A 12,266-nucleotide genomic window follows, 5' to 3' on the forward strand; every position below is an offset into this window, starting at 1 on the left:
AGTTCACATCCTCTAGAATCAGGCTGGCTGGATCCAATCCTGGCACAGCTGCTTGCTAAGTCTGTGACAGTGGTCCCTCAGCTTCCTCATATGTAAAAGGAGTTAGTGGCAGTGCCATCACAGGGTCCTGAGATCATAGGTCACCCAGGGGTACCTGTGCAAGAACCTGTGTGAGAATGCCACCTTGTCACTTAGCCTTCCCTTCTGACCAGTATCGCCTCATGGCTTTTACCAAGTACCTCCTGAGCACAGTCAAGATGCCAATCAGGGATCAGTAGCTTCACCTGGGGAGAAGAATCTGGAGACAGCAGATGCAGTGGCAGCATGCTGCTGTAATGGTCTTAGGAGAGCCTCAGCTGCGGCTCCCAAGGCCCTAAACGGGCCCAGGGAGAGGCAGGTAGGATGGCGCAGAGCCAGGCTGCTCTGGCTTCAGCCCCAGCTGCACCTGGAGGACAAAGTCTGCTTTGTGTGAGAAAATGTCACCTCTGCCTCCAGCTGTCAACACCCCTTCCCCGCAAAGAGCAGTTCACTTTCTCCTCTTCTCTTCCCTGGTTTCCCTCACACATAGCTCACATAATGGCTGAACAGGAAATGGGACTTGTCGATTTAAAACAGAAAAATTATAACCGGAAAGGTAAAACATATTATATGAAAAGCATCTTTCTGGATTGTATTCTCAAAACACAAGTTGACAGCATGCTGGCCAGGCCAGGCCCACACAGGAACTTGCTCTGTTGATGGTAGAGCAGGGGCCATTCCCAGGATTGTGTCTAGTCGTCCTGGGTTGGCCAGAGCCATTCATCTGATGCAAGACAGACCAGCTGACCTGGTCGGCCATCAAAACCCGTCAACACTGGTGGGAGGCATCTAGGTAGTGACAGAGCACAGGTTTCAGAATCAGGCCCACATTGACGTGTGACCTTGGACAGCAGACTCAGTCTCTGAACCTGTCTTATTAACTGTTCATTGGAATAGTCATGCTCTCCTTGGAAGGCAGTTTTGAGGATTAAATGAAGCAATCAGTGCTGAGTGTCTGGCATGGATGCAGTGTATGGGGCACCTGTCAAGGGACAGCTGGCCCTGGACCAGGGATCAAAAGCAAGCCAGTGGTACTGACTAAATGCCAGGAAGCCAGCCTGTCAAAGTGAAGGTATGCTGGGTGACCTTGCTCAAGTCACTTTACCTCTCTGACCTTTACTTTACCCAGGCATGCAATGAGAGTGGTCTCAGATCACTCTGAACCTGGAGGACCCAGTGGTCTCTGGTATGAATGGTACAAGGGATGATAACCTGGCCTTCATTCTGCTCAGGTAGCTACTTTGGGAATACTAGGTAAATCTGGCAGAAGGTCCCCCTGGGAAAGTCACTCAGCTCAGGGCTCTGCAAAAGGAGCCTTGAGCGCTCGGCATCCTGCAGGAGGCTGCAGATAGGAGTTGCCTGCACCAGGGGCCTGGTATAGAGACCACCAACCACAATGCCCCTTCAGATGCTTCTGACCACCAAGCATAGCAATTCTGACCAGAAATTTGGCCACCCTGGAGCCGTAAGTGACCTTAAGACATCTGTCATTTTAGCAGCAGCATCCAGTTTTTTAATGAAGACTTCCATGACCCCAGCATTTCAACCACAAACAAGTGGAGTCCCTGTGGTAGAATTGGGGTGAGGCACCTGGGTCCCTGCCCATCTAGCTTCCTTGCCACTCTGCATTGAAGCCTCTTCGGCTCTGGAGACCTCTGATCTGATCCAGCCCTGTTCACAGATAAGAGAAAGACGCCCCGAGAGGGTGGGTGACTTGCCCCCAGGCACACAGTCAGGGCCCTGGTCCCCTGGCTCCCACTTTTCATTACTCCAGTGGTCACCGATGAAGAGTGTTTTCTTTTTTGCTGCACTTGAAAGCTTGTTTTTCAGTATCAGTGGTGAGTTGATAGGAGGTAGATAGAAGAAAAGCCAGGGGTTTTGCAGAAATGCCAAGTCTTTTCTCTTCAGAAGTTTAATTTCATCTTTGCCCACAGGAGCTGGATTATCCCATTGACCCAGGATCTCTGCCTCCGCTCAGGAATCCTGACATCCTTGTGGGCGAGAATGACCTCACGGCCCTGAGCTATCTCCATGAGCCTGCTGTGCTCCACAATCTCAGAATCCGCTTTGCAGAGTCCAAACTCATTTACACCTACAGCGGTAAGGAGACTGATTCTAAGATGTGAGGAAGAATGCTGAGCCTAACACCTGCTGTCCAGAGCATCCCAGTTGTTTCTATCATGTTTATACTGAGCATCTAGGATCTGCTATAAAATGTGTCCATGGGGGAGAATGTTCCACAGAACTATGACTGGACTACTTAGAAAAACAAATGTCACAAGGCTCGTATTTGAGTGTCTCATTGGATTTGATACACTACTCACGTATTGGGACACTGATATTATTATTACAGTTAGGTTGCAAATTACAAAAGGCTCTCAGTTTGGGGGCATTTTCCACCTGTCATTCAACCATCAGAATAGCCCAGAGATAAAGATGATCATCAGGGAACCAAGATTCAGAGCATCAAGTGACCTGACAAAGTCAAGCAGGTTTAGTTAAGTGGCAGAGCTGGGGTTTCCTAAAAGAATCTGGAGGGATGGACATCTTAGTCTGTTATCTGTTGCCATAACAAAATACCTGAGTCTAGATGTTTTAAAAAGAATAGAAGTTTCTAGGCACAGTGACACATGCCTATAATCCCAATGGCTTGGGAGGCTGAGGCAGGAGGATCTTGAGCTCAAAGCCAGTCCTAAGCAACTCTAAATAAAATATTAAAAAGGGTTGGGGATATGGCTCAGTGGCTACGTACCTCTGGGTTCAATCCCAGGTACCAAAAAAAGAAGAAGAAGAAAAAGGAGAAGGAGGAGGAGGAGGGGAGGGGGAGGGGGAAAGGAGGGGAAGAGGAGGAGGGGAAGGGGAAGAGGAGGAGGAAGAGGAAGAGGAGTAGAAGTTCATCTGGCTCATGGTTCTGGAGACGGAGAAGTCCGAGAGCAAGTCGAGGGTCTCCATCACAAGGCACAGGGCATCGCTTGGTGAGACAGCAAGTGTGCTAGCTCAGGTCTTTTCCTCTTCTTATAAAGCCACTGATGCCACCATGGGGACCCCACTCCCATGACCTCATCTAATCCCAATCCCAAAACCCATCTCCAAATATCACCAACATACAAATGTGGGAATCGAGTCTCTAACAGATGAATTTTGTGGAACAATTTCAAACCATAGCAGTGGGTGACTGTAAGACTGCTGTAACTGCATCTCACATCTTTCCTCAGGGATCATTTTGGTGGCCATGAATCCCTACAAGCAGCTGCCCATATATGGGGATGCCATCATCCATGCCTACAGTGGGCAGAACATGGGCGACATGGACCCACACATATTCGCCGTGGCAGAAGAGGCCTACAAGCAGATGGCCAGGTAGCCTCTGGCCAGGCTGGCCTTCCTCAAGTTTGCCCAACCCTCCCTACATTTGTTGGGTCTCTCACAATGAAGGGGAGATTCTAGGGTGGGCTCACTGAAGGAGATTGTCAGGCCAGAGGGATGGTTTGTTGAGTAGATGACCAGTAATCAGTAGCACATGACCAGTATGGCATAACTGACCTGTCTGGACTGTTTCCTGGGTTTTGTTCCTTCTAGAGAGTTAAAAGTCGGTCCTGCCAGACTGAGAATAGCACATGTTTCTCTCACAGTGTGTTTGATTGGAGGAAGTCTGATTTTTCATGGTGAAATGCTTAAGTTTGTTTGTTTGTTTTTTAACCCATTCAAGGAGACAGAATCTAACGACAGACAAGCACAGGTTTTACTCATCTGCAAAATAGATTTACATATGTCCTGGGATTTTTGCAAAGCTTAATTGAGAATGTGTGTGAAGTATTCAGTTAGCACCTGGATTGTTAGCAGTACTAGATACATAGAACATCAGTACTATACCCCTGTGATCTAGTGGCATGAAAAGTTCAATGCATTTTTTTTAATTTAGAGAAATTGTGTAACAGAGCACATTGGCTTATAGGGCACATGTGTTCCTAAGCATATTCAAAATAACTGCTCTCAAATATAATATCTGAAGTGTTTTTGCATTTCAATGAAATGTGCACAAAGGGGCTGACAGGCTAGGCTGCTGTCCTTCCAGGTCTGCTGGCAAGGTGGGCCTGTGGCTAGTCTCGGATTTCAAGACCCTTCCCACCACTTCCTAATTACTGAAGTGGCTCATTGCATCTAAAATGAGGTATATTGTGTGAACAGTGTGGTTGATGCTGACTAGCTGCTTTCCTCCTCAGAGTCTGGGATTTTGGTATGTGTTAGACCAAGGATGGGAGGAGTCCCCAAGGAGCTTCCCTGGTAGGGGGCTTTCTGCACATGCATCAGATTCATTGCTGGAGGCATGTTGTGAGTCTCTTGACTGGGGAGGACCTTTGGAAGTTTGCACCTGATTTCCTCTGGATTTACCCATGTGCTTCTTCACTTTGCTGATTTTTCTCTGAATCCTCTGGTGTAATAGATCTTAGGCACGAGTGGCTATAGTGCTGGAATGCTGAGTCCTCCTAGTGGACCAATGAACCTGGGATTGGGCTTGGGGACCCTCAACAGGGAAGATAGCAGGAACAGCTATGGGTTCTGCATGATCACATCACGAGGAAAAGCCTAGAAGAAAATTCACTGAAATGTTTATAGTGATAAAATGAAGTTTTCCTTCTGGTTTGTCTGCATTTTTCTTAACATATATTGTCTTTTTTTTTCTATTTTTTTAAGAGTCCTACTATGTGGTCTAGGTTGGACTTGGCCCAAGCAGAACTCAAACTATATTGTCTTTTTAATGGCAAGAAATTAATGTTTCAGAGGATGTCACTCAGCGGTCGAGTGCTTGCCTAACATGCACAAGGCCCTGGGTTCAATTCCTAGCACTAAGAAAAGAAAAAAATTAACATTTTGAAACTCTTTCATTTATTTGCTTTAGAAACAACAGAAATCAGTCGATAATTGTGAGCGGGGAGTCAGGAGCTGGAAAGACAGTGTCAGCTCGCTATGCCATGAGGTACTTCGCCACGGTCAGCAAGTCCAACAGCAAAGCTCACGTGGAAGACAAGGTCCTGGCATCCAACCCCATAACCGAGGTGTGTCCCTGTGGAAGGAGGCAGGTGGAGGGCCAGGGCAGCGGTGTCTTGATGGAGGTGTGGGTCGGCCTCTGTGTGTGTGTGTTGTCTTTGCTAATGCAAGTTCCCAACTTTTAAAAACCAAGGAAGTGAGGGTGGCAAGGAACCAGGACACGGTTTCCCAGTGGGGTCTGGAGGAGACTGGGGCAGAGATTGCTACTTCCAAGGCTCTTCTCTGCATACTGGGTTAGAAGTTCTATGACTGGATTTCAGGAGTTCCCTGTCCAGCTGATGTCCCAGGGGAGACGTGCACCACAGGCACATGGAGGCCACTGGTGCTCTCCGGTCAGCTGGCATCAACTTTCATGAGCTGAGCATTCCATATTCAGGAGTTTTGCAAGATGATTCTTCCAGCTTTCGTCCTTTGAAATTGGTCATAGTGAGAGTGTTGGCACCTTACAAGTTGGCCAAGGTCACATATCAGGGCTCTTCCTCCTCCCTGGCTGTGGCAGAGGTGGCAGGGCTAGCCACAGAACACTCTGGGGGAAGGAGAAACCCCACATGGAAGAAGGGGCACCAGGCACAGAGGAGGGACACACAGGCCAACTCTGACTGCCTCACAAAATGAGAAGGGGATTGATTTTAGCTTATTTGCAAGTGCAGTCAGTCACTAAAAACATCAGAGATGCATACCTGTAATCCCAGTGGCTCAAGAGGCTGAGGCTGGAGGATTGCATGTTCAAAGCCAGCCTCAGCAACTCAGCAAGGCCATAGGCTGCTAAATAGAAACACAAGTTACATCCAAGATGACAACATGAAAGTTGTCAAGAGGCAACGATGAGTTACATGCCCAGGGGATAATTTTTTATGATTATTTATTTAGGGTTCATCTCCCCACTTGGCTATAAGCTCCATGAAGGTGGAATCATGTCTAATTGGTTCATTTTTGCTTATCACGTATGCAGCACATAGTAGGTGCATAGCAAACATGTTGACAGAAATCACAAATGACCTGGGCAGAAAGAGCAGTGTGTGTGCACAAGAAGGGTCCTTCTGCATGGAACATGCTCATGAAGGTGCTCAGGCAGAGGAGAAATGGAATTCAAGAACAGAAGTAGAAAGCAAAAATCAGGTCCACAAGCGTGGGATGTCTGAAAGAGATTTTTTTTTTTTTTTTTTTTTTTTGGTTGTAAAATAGTTTGAGTAGGGAAGTAGTAAGGGGGTAAGGTTTAAAATACAGGCTGAATGGAGGATGTAAACTTTTAATTGAGCATGTATAATATTTGGAGCATGGATGAATTGAGGCACTTGATATTATTTCATTTGATCTTCACAACTGTCAGTTCAGGATACTATAACAAAGTGCCATGGACAGGGTGGCTTATAAACAACAGAAATTTATCTCATAGTTACGGAAACCGGGGCAGTCAGGGTGCCAGCATGGCTGGGTTCAGTGAGGACTTTCTTCTGGGTTGCAGGTTGACCACCTTCTCACTGAACCCTCATAAGGCTGAAAAAGAGAGCAAGAGAGTTCTCTGGGGTCCCTTGTACATGGGCATTAAATTCCATTCATGAGGGTTTCACCCTCATGACCTAATTGTCCCCCAAAGGTTCCATATCCTAATACTAACACATAGGGTTAGAATTTTAATGCATTAATTGGGGGTGGGACACAAGCATTCAGTCCATAACAGTAAGGGAGAGTGTTATTTCCACATTGCAGATGTAAGAACTGAGACTTGGATAGATAAAATAATTTTTTTTTTTTTTTTTTTGGTACCAGGGATTGAACCCAGGGTCACTTGACCACTGAGCCACATCCCCAGCCCTTTTTAATATTTATTTAGAGACGGGGTCTCGCTGAGTTTCTTAGGGCCTCACTAAGCTTTGGAGGCTGCACTGAGCTCTCGATCCCCCTGCCTCCGCCTTCTGAGCCATTGGTATTACAGGTGTGCACCTCCGTGCCTGGCTGAAGTAACTTTTACATCATTACACAGATAGCAGAAATGGACCCCAGGGCCACAAAATGGCAGAACCCATGCTCTTTCTGTTCCTCCCCAGTGTCTCCCAGCGAGGTTGAGGGGAGCCCCGGCCCTGGTGTGCTCGTTGAGCCATGTTCCCTGTGTGCCTCCAGCTGCTTTGCTCTCTCTCTGGCCCCGACCTTTCTCTGAGAGTCAGACCTGCCCCTGAGAGCATGGTCTTGGATGTTGCTAAATACTGCGCCAGTAATTTTAACGCAAAGACTTTTAAAAATCTGGGGAGCAGACAGAATTGAATCAGGGGCACTTTACCACTGAGCCACATCCCCAGTCATTTTTATTTTTTTATTTTGAGACAGGATCTCTATAAGTCATTAAGGGTTTTACTAAGTTGCTGAGGTTGGCCTTGAACTTGCAATCCTCCTGCTTCAGCCTTCGGAGTCAATCTTTAAATTTTATTTCAAGTCCTCTTTTTTTTTTAGGCAGTTGGAAATGCCAAGACCACCCGCAATGACAATAGCAGTCGTTTTGGGAAGTACACAGAAATCAGCTTTGATGAGAAAAATCAGATTATAGGCGCCAACATGAGAACCTACCTCCTGGAGAAATCCAGAGTTGTCTTTCAAGTAAGAATAAAAGTATTAGTTAAATTTCCTTTTTCCCAACTTCTAAAATATTACATACATGTATATATTGAATAGACAACCTGTATTATTCTGCAACCTGAAGAGTTGAGTTTAAGTGTCTTTCATTTGCAGTTTGGGTTTTTTTTTTTTTTCCTGCGTATCAAGAGCAAAACCTGATGGGTGGGTGGGTGCAGTGTCCGTGGAGTCATATGATTGAGGGAAAAAGTTGTGGCTTTTTAATTTGAAAAAAAATCTTTTTGTTTAAAAATCAAGTTATCTTTCTAGAACACAAAAACTGAAATAGGCCTAGCAGTTGGCCTGGTTTTCTATTGGGAAGGGATGGGATTAGAGCTAGGGAGGGAGTGGGCCAGGAGAAAGACTTTTTCGTAAGTAAAATAAAGAAAGTTCTCCTAGTCTTGGCCTAGAAGAGCAGCAGGAAGCCTTGTATTGTGTTTCAGGAGTTCTCAAAAGTTTCAGCTAGTATGAATTACATCATTGCCATGTCATGGAATGTTTTCACTTATTAACACTTTCTTCTTGGTCACCATTTGGAAGATCTTTGGTCACCCAGTTGTTTTTTACTCAGTTGAGAGGACAAGCCTGCTTGTGAACTGGTCATGAACGTGAGTGTCCGTGAGAGCAGAACTGTGCATCCAGATTAGTCATCTAGAATCCTCTCATTATAAACCTGGAACTTTTACTTGTAAAAAGTTGGTATAATTTGGGGGTCTTTTCTTTATTTTACAGTCAGAAAATGAACGAAATTACCACATTTTCTATCAGCTTTGTGCGTCTGCACAGCAGTCGGAATTTAAACATCTAAAACTGGGTATGTGATGGATGGTGTGTGGAAAGGTCTCTTTTCTGTAAAAGGTTTAAATTCTCTGTTAATTTCTTCTTACTAGTACAACACGACTTCTGAAAATTTTGTATTTTGTCTAAAGACATAATATCCTTTGGTTTCAGAGATGGAATTGATGCATCTACCTAAGAAAATAGATTCTGGTTGGGGTGGGGTGGTGAGTCCAGGACAGGAGATATGTCAGCCCTGGGGTTCTTCTCACAACTTATTGGGTGATTGTGGTCATTAAGCCAGAATCACCTCAGGAGGGGCTGCTACTACTAGCCCTACTGCTGCAGTCTCCACATGTTCATTTTTATTGGAGCATCCTTAAAGAGTTGTTTTCTAACATGTATGGCACCACCCCCCAGCTTCTTAGACAAAACCCTTCTATTTTAGTCAGCTTTTTTGCTGCTGTGACAAAAAGGACCCAACCAGAACAATTGTAGAAAAGGAAAAGTTTATTTGAGGTCTCAATCCATAGACAGCAGGCTCCTTTTCTCAGGGTTTAAGGTGAGGCAGAACATCATGGCAGAAGAGTGTGGCAGAGGGAAACAGCTTACATGGTGATCAGGAAGCAGAGAGACTCCACTCTCCAGATACAAAATACATATCCCAAAGCCACACCCCAATTCCACTCTCCTCCAGCCACAACCTATCGCTTCAATTAATCCCATAAGGGAATAATTCACTAATTAGGTTAAGACTCTTACAACCCAATCATTTCTCTTCTGAACTTTCCTGCATTGTCTCACATGTGAACTTTTGGGGGACACCTCACATCCGAACCATGACACGCTCTATCATAATTTGATATGCTAGAGGCCATTCATTATTTGAAATCACAGTTAACTATGCTTCAGGGACAGTTAAGATGTACCGCTACTCATCCTTCTGCACAGATGGCCTTCAGCATTACTGGCACAGCTCTTCCCCTCTCCTCGGTGATATGCTGATGGGTGAGAATTGTCAGAGGTAACTTTTGAGTATGTTGGAGTTGAAATCACACACTCTCATTTTGGAGAAGTTGCTTGCACTCTTGGAATCTAAGTTTCTGCAGATTTTACATAAAGATAATACCCAGGCTTAAGACCAACAGAATACAAAAAGCAAACATGTACAAGAGCTTTCTGAAGGGTCCTCTACTATTTGAATGTTAAACGTGCATGCGGCCATTATCTGATTGTGTGATTTGTAAGGGCATATTTATGTCAAAACCCATTAAATTGTACATCCTAAATATATGCAGTTTAGCCAGGCACGGTGAAGCACGTCTGTAATCCCAGCAGCTTGGGAGACTGAGACAGAAGGATCGTGAGTTCAAAGCCAGCCTCAGCAACAGTGAGGCACTAAGCAACTCAGTGAGACCCTGTCTCTAAATAAAATACCAAATAGGGATGGAGATGTGGCTCAGTGGTTGAGCGCCCCTGAGCTCAATTCCGGGTACCCCCCCCCAAAAAAAATTTAGTTTATTATATGTTCAATAAACCTCAATAACATTGTATAAAAATATTAGTTGCAGGAACAAAAAACATTTTAGAGTTAGGCCTAAATTCTTGCCCTACTGTCAGCTGTGGGTCTTAAGAGTCATTTGCTCTTCTGAACCCCAGCTTCTACATCTGCAATGTAGAATTCTAAGGAACAAATGGAAAGCGTGTGAAGTGTGAAACTCATTGAGTATGAATTTCCCTTCTTGTTTCTGATAACCACGTATACCTTACTTTTTGTCTCAGGAAGTGCAGAAGAATTTAATTATACAAGAATGGGAGGCAATACTGTCATTGAGGGTGTGAATGACCAAGCTGACATGGTAGAGACCCGGAAGACCTTCACGCTACTGGGTGAGTAAAAATATTCTACCCCAGACTATGGTCATTTCCCAAAAATAAAAGAAAAAGAAAGACAAAGAAAGGAGAGAAGAGAAAAGGCAGGCATCCCAGCATCTCTGTGCTGTGAGGACTCCTAGTAAATTCTAATCTCGGATGAGCCACTCAGAATGTATTTGCAGACTAAGTGGCCAAGGCCGTGCTTCTCCCTTGGAAGAGCCAAGAATTCCCTCGCTTTGCCCTGGTGCTTGCTGGCTTGCTGCTGGAGGTGTGGGCTGTATGCCCTGTGGGTGCCCCTAAGTTCTCTGAGCCACTATGGAGAAGAGTGGTTAAGCAAAATTCTGGTTCAGTTCAGAAGTGAGTCATTGACCACACTTGGACTCCAGAGGATCTTGATAAGGAAGCAAATGAGATGACAAACACGTCCATGGAGCTACCACATGTGGGGCCCCATCCAAAGCACTTTCTCACCTGTATTAATTCATTCTAACTTCACCGCCACCCCATGAAGTGGGTGCTGGTATTTTTTCCCATTTTACAATAGGAAAACTAAGGCCTATTGATTTATCCAAAATCACATGGTTAAGGTGGAACAGAACTGGTTTTTGCTTTCTGAGATCTTAAAATATCTCACTTTTTAAGAAATATTTTTAAAGTTGTCAGTGGATTTTTATTATATTTACTTATTTATATGCGGTGCTGAGAATCAAACCCAATTCCTCACGCACGCGAGGCAAGTGCTGTACCACTAAGCTACAACCCCAGCCCTAAAATATCTCATTTTATATCAAATCCCAAATATCTCACTTGGCTGCAAACCCTGGGGGAACACAGGTGCTTCACAGGCAGCCAGGGGGTCTCAGTCTTCCTCCGCCTTCATTGTCCCACACGGAGCTCATGTTCAGAAGGATATAAATAGTCATATGCAATCTTATTTTATATTTGTCTCAACATCCACCTGTAACTGCCAAAGCTTCAGGTGAGTGTGAGAGCATAAACCATGTTTCATCTTAATGAAATCTCAGACCACCGTTGGTTTCCATTGCTGTGGCCTGATTAGCTGTATTTGATTGTAAAAGTCAAAGAATTTGAGATTAAAATCTATCAAAGTAATGGGCAAGAGGAGCACAGTTGGATAATTGAGAGTGAAAGCCAAACGTTTCCTAAGCAAAATTATCATCAGATTTTGCTCCCTTAAAACTGCTTAAAAAAAAAAAATGTTTCAAGAAGGGTGATTTACACATTTCTTAATAAGATTAACACTCTTGGTACTGATTAACATTTTTCTGAAAATAGTTATTGTCATAATTTTGATTTTTGTGTAACATACTCCATTGAGAGGGAGCGTGGCTAATGAGGAAGGACGGGTAGCCTAGCTCTGGCCAAGCGCAGGGGACCTTGGTCCCTATGCCTGCCCTGCCTATGCCCCCGCTCCCCTTTATCCTCCTGGTACTCCCTCCCACCTCCATAACATCCTCCTCCTCACAGCACAACGACAGAAAGGAAATAGAGTGTAGGCTTTGAATTGACATTCTAGTTGGCATGACTCAGAGGTTGTCCTCTCTGAGACTCAGTTTCTGCTCTATAGGATGGCAATATCCCTGACCTTTTATGACAGTTGGCAAGGAAATGTGCATAAGAGCCCTAGCCCAGGCCAGCACGCAGCAGGTTCTTGGTCAATACTGCTGCCTGCCTTCTCTCTCTCTCCTCTCTCTCTCTCTCTCTCTCTCTCTCTCTCTCTCTCTCTCTCTCTCTTTCTCTCTCTCTCTCTACCGGCTACTGTCCCACCCTACACCATTCTTTGTGTTAAACCATCTCCTCTTCTCGTGAAACTTATAACTATTGGAGATCAGCAGTTTTTCCTGTTGTATCACACAAAT

At 44.9% G+C, this 12,266-nt stretch overlaps 1 protein-coding gene across 2 annotated transcripts in view; it reads left to right on the forward strand.

The window, feature by feature from the left end:
* Myo5c (myosin VC) overlaps window positions 1-12,266 on the forward strand; it is a 92,238-nt gene that overhangs the window by 9,619 nt on the left and 70,353 nt on the right. For both annotated transcript variants that reach the window (XM_047540793.1, XM_047540795.1), the window contains exons 3-8: window positions 2,013-2,178; window positions 3,294-3,438; window positions 4,979-5,135; window positions 7,576-7,719; window positions 8,467-8,548; window positions 10,294-10,401. In XM_047540793.1, coding sequence (XP_047396749.1) covers window positions 2,013-2,178; window positions 3,294-3,438; window positions 4,979-5,135; window positions 7,576-7,719; window positions 8,467-8,548; window positions 10,294-10,401 — 802 coding nt within the window. The remainder of the gene's footprint in view (window positions 1-2,012; window positions 2,179-3,293; window positions 3,439-4,978; window positions 5,136-7,575; window positions 7,720-8,466; window positions 8,549-10,293; window positions 10,402-12,266) is intronic.

This window comes from Sciurus carolinensis, chromosome 2, assembly GCF_902686445.1.
Source record: "Sciurus carolinensis chromosome 2, mSciCar1.2, whole genome shotgun sequence".
NCBI classification, from domain to species: Eukaryota; Metazoa; Chordata; class Mammalia; order Rodentia; family Sciuridae; genus Sciurus; species Sciurus carolinensis.